The 19,565-nt window shown below is 38.7% G+C and overlaps 1 protein-coding gene across 2 annotated transcripts in view; it reads left to right on the top strand.

The window, feature by feature from the left end:
- Nucleotides 1-19,565, top strand: part of dhx15 (DEAH (Asp-Glu-Ala-His) box helicase 15) — a 120,810-nt gene that overhangs the window by 88,719 nt on the left and 12,526 nt on the right. For both annotated transcript variants that reach the window (XM_073064902.1, XM_073064903.1), the window contains exons 7-12: nt 252-338; nt 2,208-2,357; nt 3,245-3,353; nt 7,916-8,107; nt 9,370-9,492; nt 16,739-16,929. In XM_073064902.1, the coding sequence (XP_072921003.1) occupies nt 252-338; nt 2,208-2,357; nt 3,245-3,353; nt 7,916-8,107; nt 9,370-9,492; nt 16,739-16,929 (852 nt within the window). The remainder of the gene's footprint in view (nt 1-251; nt 339-2,207; nt 2,358-3,244; nt 3,354-7,915; nt 8,108-9,369; nt 9,493-16,738; nt 16,930-19,565) is intronic.

Here is a 19,565-nt window from a genome sequence, read left to right on the forward strand (position 1 = left end):
GGTAGGATAAGTCTAAAGGATGGCATTCTATTGCAAACTTATACTGACAGCTTGAAAGTGATATGTTTAAAGCAGAATTGCTGTGATGCTCTCAGCCCAAAACATTAACTGTTACCCCCTTTTATAGATGCTCCCTGACCTGCTGAGTTCCTCCAGCATTTTGTGTTGCTGTGGAATTCCAACATCTGCAGAATCTCTTGTGTTTATGATTTTCTGTGATACTAACTATATTTCCTTATTTTCTACATTAGGTCGTCGTGTCTACAAATATTGCTGAAACTTCACTCACTATTGATGGTGTTGTGTTTGTGATTGATCCAGGCTTTGCCAAACAGAAGGCAAGTATTAAAATGTCCTTAAGGTATGGCAAAGATTTGCAGCTCCTTTCCTATCTATGTTTCTTCTGGATTTTTACCTTGTTTTACAGTGCTCCTGCTTTCCTCTTTGTTTACGTGGTGACTATCTTCATGAGCTAAACTCTCTAAGCTTTCCTCTCTGCCAACTAAACAGGCTTAGCTTGTGGGTTTTGTATGCTCACCATCCCCACATATGACTGAATGACTGTAATGGTATTGAGTCAAAACAGTAATATTAGAAAACTGTAACTGTATTGGAATCACTCAGCAATTCCCTGGAAGTGGAAACAGGAGCAGATCTTGTGTTTCTGAATTTTGGCATATGGGGCCAATTCCATGCCTGAATGGAAGCTCAGTTGATTCTTGCGTTACAGAGCACTGCACCTCCCCTCAAACTCCTTTGCTCTAAAGGTAACAACTCCAACTTGTCCTAGCTAACTTTATAATTAAAATCCTTTTATTCTTCATCCATAAAATTATTTTGCTAAATTTCCTCTAAACTCTTAATCTTTTACATGATTATTTTCTGTACTTGTGAGTATCATTTACTGGCCTTTGTGTATGGCTTACTAGGTTTCTTTGGACTTCATTTGCTTCTAGCTTTCTCACCATTTAGAAAATAATCAGCTTTATCACTTTAAGCTCCAAAATGGACAACTCACATACATGCATCAAAATTCTTTTTGTGAGCTTTTCCCATTCACCAGTCTGTTGGCAGTGAAAATAGATCTACTTAATTACAATGCTGCACATTTTTGTCATCATCAGTTTTCAATCCAGTCATCCAAGTCTCTTTCAGCTGCGGTGAATAATTATGGTATAAGCGAGTACTCGTGGGTGCCGCAATCCATGTCCTTCCAATTTGAATACCTGCCCATATTCCATAACTTGTCAGCCAGTTTCCTAGCTAAGTTGGTAATAGGCATTTTAATTCAGTGTATTTTTTGTTTGAACTAACCTTTTTTTTGTGGTGTCTTTGTGTTACCCCTTTGGACATAAATACCCATCGACATTCCAGTGTCTACAGTATTAATCACCAGATAATTCACTGAGGTTTGTTGGATGTGGTTTCTATTTGCAAGTCTGAGCTAGCACAGTCTGATCAGCTGAAACTTTTCAAGTGGTTGAGCTAGCCTGTCTTTAATTGCTGTAATAAATTCCTCACAGAAAATATTGTTAAAACAGGTTGTTAATACTTTGATTTCCGCACCCCTGCCCTTCACTGTTTTTAAATGTCAAGTGATAAATATAATTTTTCAAGCTAAAGGAAAATTTCTTGAATTGTGAACATTTACAGAGATTAGGGTTAAACTTGTCTACAGTGATATAAAGTTTCACTGACTTTATATCCTAGGATGGAAACCATCTGTTGCAGAGAATTTATCGTTCAATAATGTCTTTGCTTTCATCACTATTCTTTTGCTTACCATAACCCTGGCAAGATCTGTTCTTGATTCAGTACTACATTTCCTCAGGATGTCAGTCAAACTATCTGATTCTATTGTAAATATCTGTCAGATGTACTAGTCTACTTGACATAATGACATTGTAAAGTTTGAAGGGCTTCAGAAACCACCACCTTTTTCCTAATCTTGACTTTTAACTTTTTTCACATTCCCTTTTCACTTTTTTCACATTCCCTTTTCACTTTTTTATTGTTAATACATTGTTACCCTCTTATTTGCATCTGTTCCAGTCACTAATAGCTTTTTAGAATTTACCCCTAATTTGTGGTTCCATGAAAGGTGAAGATTATTTGATTATTCTTTGAACTCCTGATTTGCCAAACAAGAAACCCATTTTGATGTTAGCATCAATGGCTGGTATTACAAGTATTTTCATAATTTACAGGTGTATAACCCAAGGATCAGAGTTGAATCATTATTGGTGACTGCCATCAGCAAAGCATCAGCACAACAAAGAGCTGGCCGTGCTGGTCGTACTCGACCAGGGAAGTGCTTTAGACTTTACACTGAAAAAGCCTATAAAACTGAAATGCAGGTAAGCTTTCATAGCTGCTGATCTTCTGTCTTTGGAGAATTCTGGTGCAGGTTGGCAGAACTGTTCAGTTATTCTCCTGATAGCCTATTAGATGAGTTTGTTTCCTGACTTGAATGGATTTTGAAGAACCAAGCCTTTAGAACCAGAAACTTATCTGGAATGAACAGGTACCTGTTACTTCGTGGCTACACTGAGGTCAGATTTGCAGGAAATTTTTTCGGGATGCTCAGATGTTCTCGATTTTATTGTCATGATGTTGGGACGTGCTTTTTTTTTGCCTGACTGTTGGAGGGCAGCAAGATTAAGTTGGGCTAATGCAAACTCAGTCATAGTTCAGTATTTGCTGTTTACAAAGTGATGAAACACCTACAAATTCTTTGAATTCTTGACTTATTGAAAAATCATCCAAGTATTCCACTGATCTAGTAACTGCGTCTTTCATATAACCTTTTTCTTTTGTAGTTAATTGCTTCCTCTGATTTGCAGTTGGTTATATTCAGTGTATAAGATGAGCAAGGGAAATTTCAGGCAAGGGTATATATAATACTGTGATGTCATTGTTGAAGGACCTTGTCCTTCATAGTGTTTCTAAGATGACCTTGTTTCATGCTTGTGAAGGCAGCCCTCCCAGATAGGTAATCTTCATTAATAACATTTTGATAGTTGCTATTTTCTAGGCCTGATTCTGGTGTTCAGCGCATTTGTAATACCAAAGCTTTTAAATGGTCTGTGTAATATAATGTATTCTGGTTGTTTTCCTAAATGCTTAGCTGTTAGTAGGAAGCAGGCAGCATTTAGTATAGCTTTATTTTACACTACTTATGACCTTTGTGAATGCTTTTATTTGAGATTTCTTGCTTTTTATTTTCGGGAAAAAAAATTACCAGGACAACACATACCCTGAAATTTTGAGGTCCAATCTGGGTTCTGTAGTTCTTCAACTGAAGAAACTTGGCATTGATGACTTGGTACATTTTGACTTCATGGATCCACCTGGTAAGTGTCTCTCTTTAGGCTGTTTCTGATGGGAACTTCTAGAGCAGCATTATCCACCGTAAATCAAGTCGTTGTTCAGAATCATGTTACAAATTTCAGAATTTATTTGTGCCTGGCCAACCCAAAACATTTATTACATTATTTATAATGTTATAAATAATACATTGGATCTGTTGGAAGACAAAAGAATAACCTTGAGTTTGTAGGGATAGATCCTTACTAGTGAACATGGCCCAATAGCTCTTCTGTTTACCATGAAGAAAACTGAATGTACTTTCTGTGGTGATTTCTCTGTCCAAGTAATGCTCTTATAAAACTCCCTTTGGAAGCAGAATGTTAGATCTTGGGCTGCATATTGGATCAGATGGGACCTGGGTAAAAGGGATGGGTTGCATTTGAATCCAAGGGGGCCAATATTCTTGTGGGCAGATTTACTAGAGCTGTTGGGAGTGGTTTAAACTAATATCAGAGGGGGATAGGAATCAGTATGATAGAGCCAAGGATGAGCCAGCAAGTTTACAAGTAGTTGATGGGTGTAACGTGAATGTAAGGAAGGTCAAGCCAGTGACTGGGTACAAATGCAGACAGAGCAAAGAGTTAAATTGTACCACAGAGGCAAAATTCAAAAGGGTATAGAATGCAGGAATGAAGGTGCTGTATTTAAACGCACATAGCATTTGGAATAAGGTGGCAGAACTCGTGGCGCAATCAAAGATTTGGTTGCTATGATGTGGGCATCACTGAGTCGTGGCTGAAAGAACTCCATAGTTGAGGATTAACATCAAAGGAAGACTTTGTATCGAAAGGACATGCAGAAAGGCATAGGCAATGGTGTGGCTCTGTTGGTAAGAGATGGAATGACATCTTTAGAAAAGTGACATAGGGCCAGAGAACGTTGATTTGTTGTTGGTGGAGTTAAAGCAAGGGTTTAAAAAAAAAAATTAAAAATTATGGGAATCATATATAGCCCTCCATATAGTAGCCAAGATGTGGTGACATTGCAAAGGAAGCTGGAAAAGGCATGTAATAAATTGTAATGAGGAACTTTGATATGCAAGGATATTGGGAAAATCAGCTTGATGTCAGATCATAAGAGAGGGAATTTGTTGAATGCCAACAAGATGGCTTTTTAGAGCAACGTGCTTGAGCTCACTTGGGGAAAGGCTATCATAGAGTGGGTGTTGTGTAATAACCCAGATCTTATTAGGGAGCTTAAGGTAAAGGAACCCTTAGGAGGCAGTGATCGTAGTATGATTGAATTCATACTGCAATTTGAGAGGGAGAAGCATAAGTCACATGTATCAGTATCACAGTGGAATAAAGGGGATTATAAGGCATGAGAGAGGAGCTTGCCCAGGGAGAGTGGAGGAGGATACTGGCGGGGATGACGGCAGAGCAGAGATGAGTGAAGTTTCTGGGAATAGTTCACAAGGCACAGGATAGCTATGTCCCACAGAGGGGAAAGGTTCTCAAATGGCAGGGGTAGGAAACCGTGGCAGACAACGGAAGTTAAGGACTGCATCAAAGCCAAGGAAGGAGCATATAAGGCAGTAAAAATGTGGGAAGTTGGATGATTGGGATGCTTTTAAAATCAAACAAAAGGCAACTAAAGCTGCAAGAAGGGAAAAGATGAAATATGAGGGCAAACTAGCCAATAATGTAAAGCAGGATACCAAAAGTTTTTTCAGTTGTATAAAGAGTAAAAGGGAGGTGAGAGTTGTTATTGGACCACAGGAAAATGATGCTGGTATGGTAGTATTGGGGGACAAAGAATTGGCTGATGAACTTAATAGGTACTTTGCATCTGTCTTCACTGTGAAGACATTATCAGTGTGCCAGAGGTCCGTGAGACTCGGGGCAGGAGTGAGTGCCACTGCTATTACAAAGGAAAAAGTGTTAGACAAACTGAAAGGTCTTCAGGTGGATAAGTCACCTAGACTGGATGGACTACTTCCCAGTGTCCTGAGAGAGGTTGCTGAAGAGATAACAGATACATTGGTTGTGATCTTTCAAGGATCGGTCGATTCTGGCGTGGTCCCAGAGGACTGGAATATTGCAAGTATCACTCCACTCTTTAAGAAGGGAGGAAGGCAAAAGAAAGGAAATTATAGGCCAGTTAGCCTAACCTCAGTAGTTGGGAAAGTGTTGGATCTATTAATCAGGTTGAGGTTTGGAGGTACTTGGAGACTAATGATAACTTAGGTCCAAATCAGCATGGTTTCTATAAAGGGAAATCTTGCCTGACAGATCTGTTACTTTGAGGAAGCAACAAGCAGTGTGGACAAAGGAGAGGCAGTGGATGTCATTTATTTGGATTTTTAGAAGCTGTTTGATAAGGTGCACACATGAGGCTGCTTCACAAGATAAAATCCTATGGCGTTACAGGAAAGATACTGGCATGGATAGCAGAATTGCTAACAGGCAGGAGGCAGCGAGTGGGAATAAAGGGGGCCTTTTCTGGTTGGCTGCCAGTGACTAGTGGTGTTCCTCGGGTCAGTATTGGGTCTGCTGCTTTTAACATTGTTTGTCAATAATTTAGACAGTGGAATTGATGGCTTTGTGGTAAAGTCTGAGGATGATAGAAAGATAGGTGGAGGGGTAGGTAGTGCTGAGGAAGCAATACAATTGCATCAGGACAGACAAATTGGAAGAATGGACTAAAAAGTGGCTGGTTGAATAAAGTGTCGGGAAATGTATGATAATCCATTTTGGTAAAATGAACAATAGTGCAGACTATTAACTAAAGGGGAAAAGGTTCAAACAGCAGAGCTGCTGAGAGACTTGGGAGTCCTTGTGCAAGACACCCAAAAGTTTAATTTACCGGTTGATTATGTGGTAAAGAAGGCAAATGCAGTGTTGGCATTGATTTCAAGGGAAATAGAATAGAAAAGCATGGAGATAATGCTGAGCCTTTGTAAGACACTCATCAGGTTGGAGTATCATCAACAGTTTTGGGCCCCATATCTCAAAGGATGATTCCGGGAATGAAAGTGTTAACATTTGGGAGGTTTAGGCCTGTACTCACTGGAATTTAGAAGAATGCAGGGGGATCTCATTGAAACCCACCAAATGTTGAAAGGACTAGATAAAGTAGATGTGGAGAGGATATTTCCCATGGTGTAGGTATCCAGAACTAGAGGGTACAGCCTCAAAATTGAATGGTGACTATTTAGAACAGAGGTAAGGAGGATTTTTTTTAAGCTAGAGAGTAGTAAATTTGTGGACTGCTCTGCCATAGACTGTGCTGGAGGCCAAGTCTGTGCATACATTTAAAATGGAAGTTGATCATTTCAATCAGGGCATTATATTATATGGCGAGAAGCCAGGTGTATGGGGTTGAGTGAAATCCGGGATCAGCTATGATGGAATAGCGGAGCAGACTTAAAGGGCTGAAGAGCCTAATTCTGCTATGTTTTATGGTCCTATGGTCTTGTACCTCATGAGTTTCTTTTACATCTGTTTGTTGAATCATTTGTGCTCTTGCTTTAGCCTCTTGTGAAAGGCAACAGCTCTTGACCGGTGCATTGCACTGTAGTTTCAGGCTGATTAGTGTGTTTGAAGTCCTGAAGAGGGGCACAAGCCTTTTGATTCCTCTGGAACATCCATTGTACCATGTTGGCATTTCACATCAACAAGATAGGTTGAGCAAACTGGGGCTTTTGAAGTGAAGGAGGATGAGATATGACTTGATAGCGGTGTAGGAGATGGTAAGAGACATAGCAGTGGACTTTTTTCCCAGGACGGAAATGGCTAAATACCAAGGATCATAATTTGAAGGTGATTGGAGGAAAATATACGAGGAAGTCAGAGGTCAGTTTTATACACAGAGTGGTGAGTCCGTGAAACATGCTGCTAGGGCTGGTGGTAGAGGCAGATACATTAGGGATGTTTAATAAACTTAGATTAGGCACATGGATGATAGAAAAATGGAGGGAAGGGTTAGATTGACCTTAGAGTGCTAAAAGATCGGCACAATATTATGGGCAAAAGGGCCTGTAATATGTTATGTTCTCTGTTGTAAGATAAGCTGCAGGAGGGTTGTACATTGATATAGGAATGACAATATTGGAAACTCTGTGATTGGGGCTTACTTTTTGGGTTGACCAAATTTAAGTTCAGCTTCTTTAGTCATTGAAATCTTCCATAAATGGTAAATAAAATAAAATCCAGCCAGATGTTTGTAATACAAAAGTGAATCCATTCCCTGGCCAAGAAATTGTCCTTGGGGTATTTTGCACCCTTCTCCTCTCTGCACTGGCTTTGTGTTCTTCCAGTCTCCCATCCTAGTTGATCTTTGAGATAGTTATTCATTCTTAAGGTTAGAGCCACATGAAATGTTTGCTGCAGACAGTTGAGCTGTGTAGTTCCAATCATCATGAATGATTTGGGGTACAGATCAGCGCACAGAAGTCATTTGTTTATTAAGTTTTTTGGAGTGAAGTGTGACTACTTTGAGATTCACGTTGGAAGACTTGGGCAGAGTGAGGGTGACAAGCATGCACTTGAGTGATTTTGTCATTGGAGGTTTTGTTCATGACTCATTGTTACAAATTACTTTTCAGCACCTGAGACACTGATGAGGGCCTTGGAGCTTTTGAATTATCTGGCTGCACTGAATGACGATGGTGATCTCACTGAGCTTGGGTCCATGATGGCAGAATTCCCATTAGATCCACAGTTGGCCAAGATGGTTATTGCCAGCTGTGAACACAACTGTTCAAATGAGATTCTCTCCATCACTGCAATGTTGTCAGGTAATAGCGGGGATGAAATTGTCAAAACATGACTTGCAGTTAAATGAAACAAATTATTAGGGAAATTTCTCATGGAGATGATCTTTTGCAAGATTATGCTTGGGATGCCTGTTTAAAAACAGAATGATAATTGTGCATTTGAATGTTTGTGCTAAGTACTGATGAAATTTTGATAGGTACTATGAGAATTTATAAGCACAGACTATTAATCATGATTACAGTTTTCAGATTTGGTGCTTAGCTTTAGGCATTTTTTGTTTTTTAATGTTTTATCCTGGCTGAAAATCAGTTCTATTTAAGCAGATGTCTAGGAGAAGCCTATAAGAGCTTAATGGAGGAGAGGTATTGATGAATATTGAGACTGCTCAGGGTAGTTCATGTTTCATGAGCAAAACAAAAACTGTCTTAGAATTTTAATAGTACAGAAATTCTACACTTCCCCCTATGACTTAGGCAGACAAAATACTTTGTAAGATATAATTGGGATATGGATGTCAAAAGCTTCTGTTAAACCATTAGATTGAAAATATCTGTCGAATTACACCTCAAAAATAACATGATTTGTGGTCATTTTAGGGAATCCCTTTGGATGTGGACAACACTACAGTGTTCATTTTGACTTGAACACTGGTCACTTATTTCACAGTTCTGGTTTTGTATTCCGTTAATACTGATTCTATGCTGCATAAGGCTTGTACAAAACCAATAATAGCCTGATTACATTTTATAAGTAATATTTAGCAAGGCAACAGACTTGAACTCTGTAGGTAGGGTACTATAGATTAAATCAGATTCAGAGCAGCTGGGCAGGGCAGAATTTCACCCTTGCTTCCTTTGTTCTTGGTTTTTAACTTGTAGGCAAGGATGAGATTCAAGTCATCTGTTAACAGCATCACACACTTCAAATACTAAATGTTTGACAGCTACTTATCACTTTTTTGGCAGGTTAGGAAAATGCTTACAGAAGGCATTCATTTAATACATTATTATAGTTCTGTATTTCCCTGTGCACCGCCTTTTTTCACTAAAAATTGGTAATTGTGTAGCTTCTGAAACACTCTTGTCTTGCAGATGTGAGTAGGTGTTGATGTTTGGTACCAAGCCAAGGTAGTAGACAATCCAAGATGCAGTTGGTGACCATATCCCATCATGCCCTGCCCAATGCTCTCTGAACTGACCTAGCTAGGCCTTGTTCCTGTGTCTGTGAATGAGTGACTCATCCATATGGGCGTCTGTGTTGGGCCCATACCAACATTGTTTAGTCCCACAGTGTTTTGTTCGCCCAACGGAAGCTAAGAAAGCAGCTGACGAAGCCAAGATGCGGTTCGCACATATAGATGGAGATCACCTGACCCTGCTCAACGTTTACCATGCATTCAAGCAGAGTGAGTAAATTATACTTCTACTTTTCAATTCCATAGTTAAATATTTGCTAAGCAGCCATTTTAGTGAATTCTCAAAACTCTGCGCACCTCAGACTGGTTAACTAACAGGTTATTATGCAGTTACATTCTCTGCACAGATCATATGAGGGCATTTTGCATTCATAAGACTATATTCAATGAAACTACAAGTAGCGGAAAAGTTATTCTTCCAGTGTTCCAGTTTGTAACAGGAGTAGTTTTAAATAATAACCAGGGCATTAATGCACAGAAAGTGATTTTTTTTAAAGCTTGGAATGCAGTATTAGTCCATACAAATCATGGGTTTGTGGCTTAATTTCAGTGCATTCATTTAGATAGAGGAAAATCGAGCATTAGTATTTGTAATTTTCTCCAGGAAACACCCTTTCTCTGACTACCATGTCTATTTCAAATTGTATTCCATCTGTTCTCTGCTCTGTTTGTAGAATATCTTTATGCTCCAACAAATTTGCTGATATAGAATCACATAAAAGTAGGTGGTGAAATAACGAAGCAGGTAATGGAAGGGTTGGCCACAGGATTGCGACAAGTGACAGCAAATTAGCAAAAGAATGGCAAAACAAGAAGGGATGGTGGCAAGATCAATCCATAGAACAGAATAGTACAGCACGGTACAGGCCCTTCAGCCCACAATGTTGTGCCGACCCTTAAATCCTGCCTCCCATATAACCCCCCACCTTAAATTCCTCCATATTCCTGTAGTCTCCTAGTCTTCCTAGTAGTCTCTTAAATTTCACTAGTATATCTGACTCCATCACTGACTCAGGCAGTGCATTCCACGCACCAACCACTCTCTGAGTTAAAAAAAACCTTCCTCTAATATCCCCCTTGAACTTCTCACCCCTTACCTTAAAGCCATGTCCTCTTGTATTGAGCAGTGGTGCCCTGGGGAAGAGGCACTGGCTGTCCACTCTATATATTCCTCTTAATATCTTATATACCTCTATCATGTCTCCTCTCATCCTTCTCCTCTCCAAAGAGTAAAGCCCTAGCTCCCTTAATCTCTGATCATAGTGCATACTCTCTAAACCAGGGAGCATCCTGGTAAATCTTCTCTGTACCCTTTCCAATGCTTCCACATTCTTCCTATAGTGAGGCGACCAGAACTGGACACAGTAGTGTGGCCTAACTAGAGTTTATTACATTCACACAAGTATCCACGCAAGTTCTGTTAACCCAGGATGAACTACTACTTCCTTTTATCACAGTTATACTGTATCATCTCAAATGTGACGTCCACTGCTCTTATACCATTCTGATCTTTCCCAGTCCACTTCTGCCAATTATATCCTCGTATTGTTAATTTTCTTCATTTAGCATAAGAATATATGTTTCAGACCCAGGGTGTTCGTCCTCAAACTGAATTTTAAATTCTACCAGTTTATTCCTGTTCTTTTCACAAGATAGGATTAATTGATATCATCAATTAATCTTGGCTCATTTAATTATATCCAATGTAAAATAACTTGCTCTGTAATGCATACTGTAAACTCGTACTGACCTGATAAATCTCAATATCCTCCTTCCAAGTCTCTAGTATACTACCCATGCAATAGTGTTCAGAATTAAACTCCATTCTCCAGTTGTGGTCTTCTGGATAAACAGGGCAGCAGTCATTACTCTTATGTTTAGTAATACTCTGATAATCCATTGTACAACTGTTTGTGAATCTCCATACTTTTAGCAGCTGGCCCACCAGGTGATACTTGCCACACTCGGTTCATCAGTGTCTGCACTGCTTCAAGCTCGCTGAATTTACAGGATAACTTGTAACAGTGTTGTAACAGCCTCTTAAACTGAATAAGCATATAACATCTATAAAAGCATAGTGATCAGAATAGCATTTAGTCATTGATGAGTTCAGCAATGTCAAAGCCCCAAGCATGCTGGATTATCATCATTTTCGTGTGCATGTAGCCTACAGCACCACTGTCTCTTTTTTGTACTTAATCATTGTGATGTTATTTTGGGTCACATTAGACATCTTTGCATCTTGCTTATTTGATCACATTTTGTTCATCTGTTTAATGTATTAATATCTTTATATTTCCATACTTTCTTCTACTCTGTTTACAATACCATCTATCATTGTGTCATTGGTAAACTTGAATTTGTGATTTGCAATCCCATGGTCCAAATGATTAATAAACATAGTGAGTAGTTGAAGTCCAAGATAGATACCTGTAGGATGATGCTTAAATGTAAAGCTGTTCTTTGTAAAGTACCGTAGATTCCGGATTTTAAGCCGCTACTTTTTTCCCACATTTTGAACAGCTTTGAACTTTGCGGCCTTTAATCCGGAGCGGCTAATACATGATTTTTTTCATGCCGCCTCGTAAACATTTTGCCTCATAACAGTAGACCAATAAAATTGATGAGTAGTTCACAGAGGTCCAATGAAATTGTACGATAAATCAAGCGCACTTTCACAATTAAATTATTGTAAATCAGTCATTTGTACTCACCCTCATCAACATGGAAAACACTCGAAGAAAAGCATTGTGCTGCCTTATGGCAGTTACTTAGTTTATAATATTTTCGCTTAGTAATTCATTTTCTAGTTAAAGTTAGAAGAGTTTTAACTATATTTGTTTTCTGTACTACATCGCGGGATGCTATGACGTCACACCCAGTTTCGCGGTGTCTTGTGGGAAAATGCCGGTTTGCGATGAAACGGGACGGAGGGAGGGAGCGCATTACGCGAGCGGCTTTGGATCTGAGCGAACGCTGCTTTTAAGTTAAAGGTGATCAATAACTTTTCCTGGTAGGCTGCAGTATATATATTTTTTACCAGTCGTTAGGAGATATTGGAATGTTGTTCAGTAAAGAAGTATACGCAACGTATATTTAAAAGTAGCCGCGTTACGGGCACGGTTCGAAAAAAAGCATTTGCAATATGTATTTGTTTTTGTTACCATATGGATTTAATTAAAAGTTAAAAAATCCTCACGTGTAATATCTTTCTGTGTAAATATCTCATATTACAACGTGGGACACCTGCGGCCGAAAATCCGGTGCGGCCTTTACAATTAAAAAATTGATTTTATTTCTAAAATTAGAGCCAGCGGCTTTTAATCAGGTGCGCTCTGTAGTCCGGAATCTACGGTAATCCTTAAATTCCCCATTTTGGTAAAATCTAATCGGTACAGTTATTTCTATTTCATAAATGGAATTGTGGATGGCATTTTTGCTTTGAGTTGATTTATTGTCCATTAATAATATGAGTGCCATGTAACTTAGTACAATTTTGCTTTAAAAAGGAATCTATTGCTTCAAAAAAATGATCTTTCGATCAGAGTTTTAAATTGCACCATTGATAATGTAGTACAGTTATTTCAAAAACATGAGTAATTTTGTGTTATGCTGTCCATGTAGGATGAGAGGCTGCTCTGGATCAATGAGTTTCCCAGAAGCTTTATGCTGGGCATGTCCCTGAAATGTGTAATACAGGAGTAAAATACTGGAATTGCTGTCAAATACTCAATAGGACATGTAGGATCAGCAGATTCAGAAACACTTAACACTTCAGATGAATGTTTTTCATTTAAAAAGGGAGTACAGAGTGATATAGGGAGCAAGACAATGCATGTAGGATTAAATTATATTAATTGAAAGAAGTAAAGCTTTAATTTTAAAGCACACCAACTCTGCCAGGTTGTCCAATTCAGCCTAAGTTTGGCTCTAGATCTACAGCAGTAAAGTTGTTATTTAACTGCCTTCTGCAAAGGCCTAATCAGCCATACAGTTAGAATTAGGTCAGTAATAATTGCTGCTCTCATCCGCTATACCCCTCAATTTCATTCATCAATCAGAAAAAGCAGTTGTTTGCTACAGAAACAACCTGCAAGCATTCATAGACAGAATGATCACAGAAGCCCTTTGTTCCTTAGCATAAATGGTTTATCATAAATTAAACTGCTGCTTTCTTCAAATGTAGAAAGGAAAAGTTGCTATATATTTTCATGCAGTTTTTCAGAAAAAAACTGGATGCATTTAAACTTTAGAAACCAAAGGCATTTGGCCTGTTGGGCATTTTATATTTTCAAGAATGCACAAGAGCTATTTTACTGTTAGACAGCTGAATATTTTGCTATATTTTTTTTCCATGATATTGTTTGATCATTAATAGATAACTTCTGTTATCAGTAATGCTCTTGTTAGAGAGTAGGTGAAGCATAAATTATTTTTTGGTTGACAACTGCTCAGATATAAAATTTAAAAGTTTATCTGAAGTGGATCCAGACACAGATCTGTCCAGAACTTGAATATTCATAATTTTTTCCCATAGGTAGTCCATGATTCAGTACAACAAAAGACCAGGCCTTTCAGCCCACACAATGCCAAAGTAAACTAAATCTTTTCTGCCTGTGCATGATCTTTGTCTCTCCATTGCTGCATACTTAAATATCTATTTTTAAAGCCTCTTACACAGCACTACCCCTGGCAGCCTGTTTCAGGCACCTACAGCTGCCTGTGTATTTTTTTTAAAATGTGCTACATGTATCTTCCTAAGCTTTCTCCTCACACCTGAAATGCATGTCTTCCAGTATTAGACATTTCTACCATGATGGGAAGACTCTGCTTGTCTGTTGTATCTATGCCTCTCAGAGTTCAATGTTCCAAAGAAAACAACCCACATTTGTCCAATCACCTTGAAGCTTGTAACTTCCAATCCAGGCAGCATCCTTATAAACCCTTCTTTCTGTGCCTTTTCCTGTACATATGCATGGATGAAGAACTACAACAGATTAGCATAATTAAATGTTTTTTTACTGAGTCATGTTAGTAACGGAACATGTTGGGCAACTGGCAGCGTGGGAGCTACAAACTGTGCCCACTGAGAGGAAAAGCATGCACAGTCAAAAGACGAGTACAGTCTGCACATAGGAGGGCTCATCTATTCACCCCACGATCGATCATCCGATTGCACAGTCATCATATTGCACTTGATCTGATATGGTATATCTTCAAAGCTTCCTTATCCTCCTCGTCATCAGAGAACCAAAGCAGCACACAGTGGAGCCTAACCAATTTTATATATAGGTACAATATAAATTCCTTACTTTTACACTCAATTCCATTTTTACCACTCTGTCTACTTGAACTTGGGCCTCAAGGTCCCTCTGTATGTCAGTACTGATAAGGGTTCTGCCAAGTACTGTATACTTTCCTCTTGCATTTCACCCCTCAAAGTGCAATACCCCAGACTTGGCTGGATTAAATTCCACCTGCCCTTACACATAACTGATCTGTATTCTGCTGTTTAGAACTCCACTAACCTTTATGCCTGAAATATATCCATTAAAAAACAGGCCGATGGAAAATGCACAACATTGTTCTAAGTTGACCTTTCTATGACTTCCTGCATATTTGAAGATATTTGAAATCATCCGTGGTTTAAATTATTATTTTATTTAGCATTTTGCTGCATTCGCTTGTATTTCATGGTCCATTAGAATTTGAATTATTCAGGGATCACTTGTTCTCTTTAGTGCTAACTATTCGGAAATTATGCTGTCAGAGTTATGTTCTTCATTTAGACCTTTAATATTTATGCTGCTTATGCCCCCAATAAGTAAAAAAAAATGTTTACGCAGGAATGGAATAAAACAATACACTTTCCATTGAGTGGCCATGAAAGAGTCAAGGATGAAATTTGATCCTTATCAGCAGCCTACAGCTTGCCTGTAACTGGGAATAGACTGTAAAAGGATATGGCAGTAATTCCCAGTCCTTTTGAGCAAATTTTTAAGTGGGTGGGATCTGTTGAGACCTTTTGGTTTCCTGATGTGAATAACTGTGTCAAACTTGCCTGCACCAGTCAGGAATGTTTTGCGTGTTGTTGATCCCATTGGAGGGATGTACCTCTTGATGGCTGTATCATGCTCCGAATTGTTGTAGAGTCCTGCTCGGTAGAACATTTGGGTACCTTTTAAGAAGACTAAAAGCAAGATCAGAATAGGCTCATAGCCTACTGATACTCTTGTTTACACATAAGAAGTGACTCGTGTCATCTGATTGAGAATAGTATGGCTATATGAATTGCCATTGTTGAGAGAAGAGGAGCTGGCAGGGGGCAAATTAATGTTGGAATAGATGGTAGATCAAATTTTGTTGTCTTTACTTTCCTGCAGCATGTTGCTGTTCAATAATTTTCCCTCCCACCTTTGCTTTTTGGAAATTTCAGTTAATTTTCGGATACAAAGCTTTTCTGATTATGACCTTGCGCTTTGAATGGATTAGTTCCAGTAATGCATAATTTCTGCGTTCATTACGATCCCCCGTAGTGATGTTGCAGAGAATTGAGTGAAACATTAGTATACAAGGAGAGCTGCCTCTGCTTCTGATTTAGGTGCACTTCTTTTCCCTGACTGAACAGTGTATAGGAAAGGTCCCAAGTACCAATTGAAGTGTGTAAGGAGCATATTGATATATGTGAGCATTATTCTTGATGTCAGTGGAACATTTTAGTGAACTGAGTCCACTTACCAAAAATTGATTTTCAATAATACAAAGTAAGATATCAAAATGACTATCCACTGCAAAGAGTCAAATAACTAGAATTGTGACTGAGTTTTTATAAACCAGGAGAAAAAACATGACAGCCATATTTAGTCCAATACTGTGGTCCGTATATTTCTATAACATGTTGGTAAACGCAATGAAAGAAATACCTGTACAATATACTGACAACAACATTGGATAAATATGGCAATCATGTTCTTTCACCTGGTTTATAATTTGAAATGCTTCTGAAGAGCAGGGAGCATAAGTTTCACCATTTCTGGTGGTCAAGAGTGTTGCTACCAGACTATGTAAATTCGATTAGTACGTTTTTTATACACAAATAGTTGTGACCATGTGTATGTGTGTCCAGTTTTGCCATTTAATGTCATGGCTTATATTTGCTCATATTGTTCTAATTGGATGTGTGTTTTGTGTTTGGTAAATGAGCCTTTCTGAAAACTGATCAGAAGAAGAGCCTGAAGGCAACGGGATCAGATACCCATGAATCAATTCCTTTCTTTCCACTTGACACTGTTTCACAACAACTAATCATTTTCAGAACTGAGATCTGGGTTGCGCTATTTCAAACTAATGAACTTGCTGGGGAGATCTCATTAGATCTGTTTTATGCCTTAAGAAGTCTGTTTAAAATAAAACCAAATTGCATTTTTATTAATCGTACACTATTCTTTATTTTTAGATCATGAGTCGGTTCAGTGGTGCTATGACAACTTTATTAACTACAGATCCTTGATGTCTGCTGACAATGTACGTCAACAGCTGTCACGAATCATGGATAGATTCAACCTGCCTCGGAGGAGTACAGAATTCACGAGTCGGGATTATTATATAAACATTAGAAAGGCACTGGTTTCTGGCTACTTTATGCAGGTATGCTTAAATATATTGTTGATTCTGATGTTTGTGAAATTGACAAAATTCTCTGTCATTCATTTTAAATCTGACTGTACATGTTAAAATGTGTACCAGTTGTCTGTATTATGATTGTTCTCATTGCAGGTTCTTAGAAAGCACTTTTAAGAGGTTACAAGTAAAGGAGTGAAGCAGAAATATTTTTTTAAAAAAGCATGGATGAGACCTCGGCAGAGGAACTGGAAGTGAAACGTGACAGATCAGTCAGAAGTAGAATAAAGTTAAAATGATGAGGATGAAACGGAAAGTAAAGAAGGGTAATAAAATGCAGGAGAAGCATGAGTGAGCCATCTAGCCCCTGCATCCTACTTACTACTAGATGTTCGCTAAGGATTTGACTGATCATTGTATGCGCCTTCTAAAATTCCATTATTCTGTTAGAGTCTAAAAATTCTGTAGGTCACTGCCTCATGTATTTAATAACAGTATCACAGGCTTGTGAGATTGAGACTTTGTGGGTGAAAGATTCCTGGCTCTCAAGTGAAGCCGTTTCTTGAACCTGGTACCAAATGGCCAAATCAAGTAATAGTTGGGAGTTGGGGAGAGGGAGCATTAGGTTTGCCAACTGCTTAACTTTAAAGGCAGAAAATGTGGCATCATTATATTGTTGGTGGGAGAAAATCAGTTATCAGTTTTGACTGCCTGCTTGTGCTTACTGTATTGGAAAACTGAACTCAATTTTGGGGCTCCGTCATCTCTTTGAAACTCAAACTTCTGTCTGAGCTCAACAAGCTTGATACAGAATGGTTTTCCCTGGCTTTGGAGGTATTGATCATCATTTCAGGTTCTCAATGTTTATTGCTTGTTTGTTTATATTTTTCTTGTATTTGTACAGTCTGTTGCCTCTTGTACATCCTGTTGGGTGCAGGCTTCCATTGATTCTGTTGTGTTTCTTGGATTTGCGGTGTTTACCCACAAGAAAACAAATTTCAGGGTTGTATATGGTGCATATAAAAAGTATTCACGTCCCTTGGAAGTTTTCGTATTTTATTGTTTTGCAACATTGAATCACTATGGATTTAATTTGGCTTTTTTGACACTGATCAACAGAAATGACTCTTTCATGTTAGAGAGAAAAGAAATTTCTACAAATTGGTCTAAATTTATTACAATTATGAAATATAAAATAATTGATTGCATAATTACTCACCCCCTTCAAGTCAGTAGTTAGATGCACCTTTGGCAGCAATTACAGCTTTAAGTCTTTGTGGATAGGTCTCTATCAGCTTTACACATCTGGACACTGCAATTTTCCCCCCATTCTTTACAAAACTGCTCAAGCTCTGTCAGCTTGCGTGGGGATCATGAGCGAACAGCCCTTTTCAAGTCCAGCCGCATTCTCGATTGGATTGAGGTCTGGACTCTGACTTGGCCACTCCAGGACATTACCTTTGTTGTTTTAAGCCATTCCTGTGTAGCTTTGGCTTTACGCTGCAGGTCATTGTCTTGCTGGAAAACAAATCTTCTCCCAAGTCACAGTTCTCTTGCAAACTGCGTCAGATTTTCCTCCAGGGTTTCCCTGTATCCTCTACTTTCACAAGCCTTCCAGGGCCTACTGTAGTGAAACATCGCCAACATGCTTCACGGTAGAGATGGTGAGTTTTTGATGTGCGGTCCTTGTCTTATGCAAAGCATAGCATTTGGTCTGATGGCTAAAAAGTTCAATTTTGGTTTTATCAGACTATAGAAACAACTTCCAGCTGATTTACCACATGCCTTCTGGCAAATTCTAGCCAAATTTCAAGTGAGTTTTTTTTCAACTGTTGCTTTCCCTTTTCCACTCTCCCATAAAACTGCAACTGATAAGACAACCAGGCAACAGTTGTTGTATTCACAATCTATCCCATCTCAGCCACTGAAGCTTGCAACTCCTCCAGAGTTGTCGTAGGTCTCTTGGTGGCCTCCCTCACTAATTCCCTTCTTGCACGGTCACTCATTTTTTGAGGACGGCCTACTCGGCAGATTTACAGCTGTGCTATATTCTTGTATGTCCTGACTGACTTACCTGTACAAGGCATATTTAGTGTCTTGGAATTGTTGTATCCATCTCCTGGCTTATGTTTTTCAATAACTTGTTTGTGGAGTTGCTTGGAGTGTTCTTTTGTCTTCATGGTGTAGTTTTTGCCAGGATACTGACTCACCAGTGGTTGGACCTTCCAGATACAAGTATATTTTTACTAGAATCATTTGAAACACCTTGACTGCACACAGGTTATCTCCATTTAACTAATTGTGTGACTTCTTAAACCAATTGGCTGCACCAGTGATGATTTGGTGTATCATATTAAAGGGGACAGTCAATTATTGTGCGTGTTACGTGTGTAATTAATTTAAATCACTTTGTCGAGATCTGATCAGTGTTTAAAAAAACACAGATTAAATATAAAAACCCAAGGAGGATGAATACTTTTTATAGGCACTCTATGAATTTTGATAATAAATTTACTTTGAGGTAAGGGGGGTTGTGAACCTGTGGGACTCTCATCCACGGAATGTTGTTTAGACCAAGTTACTGAACAGGCTGTTCCAGTCACAAACGATATTAATGGGAATGGGGAGAGAGCGGGAATATAGAATTGAGACATAGGATTAGC

This window comes from Hemitrygon akajei, chromosome 13 (genome assembly GCF_048418815.1).
Source record: "Hemitrygon akajei chromosome 13, sHemAka1.3, whole genome shotgun sequence".
In the NCBI taxonomy this organism is placed as follows: Eukaryota; Metazoa; Chordata; class Chondrichthyes; order Myliobatiformes; family Dasyatidae; genus Hemitrygon; species Hemitrygon akajei.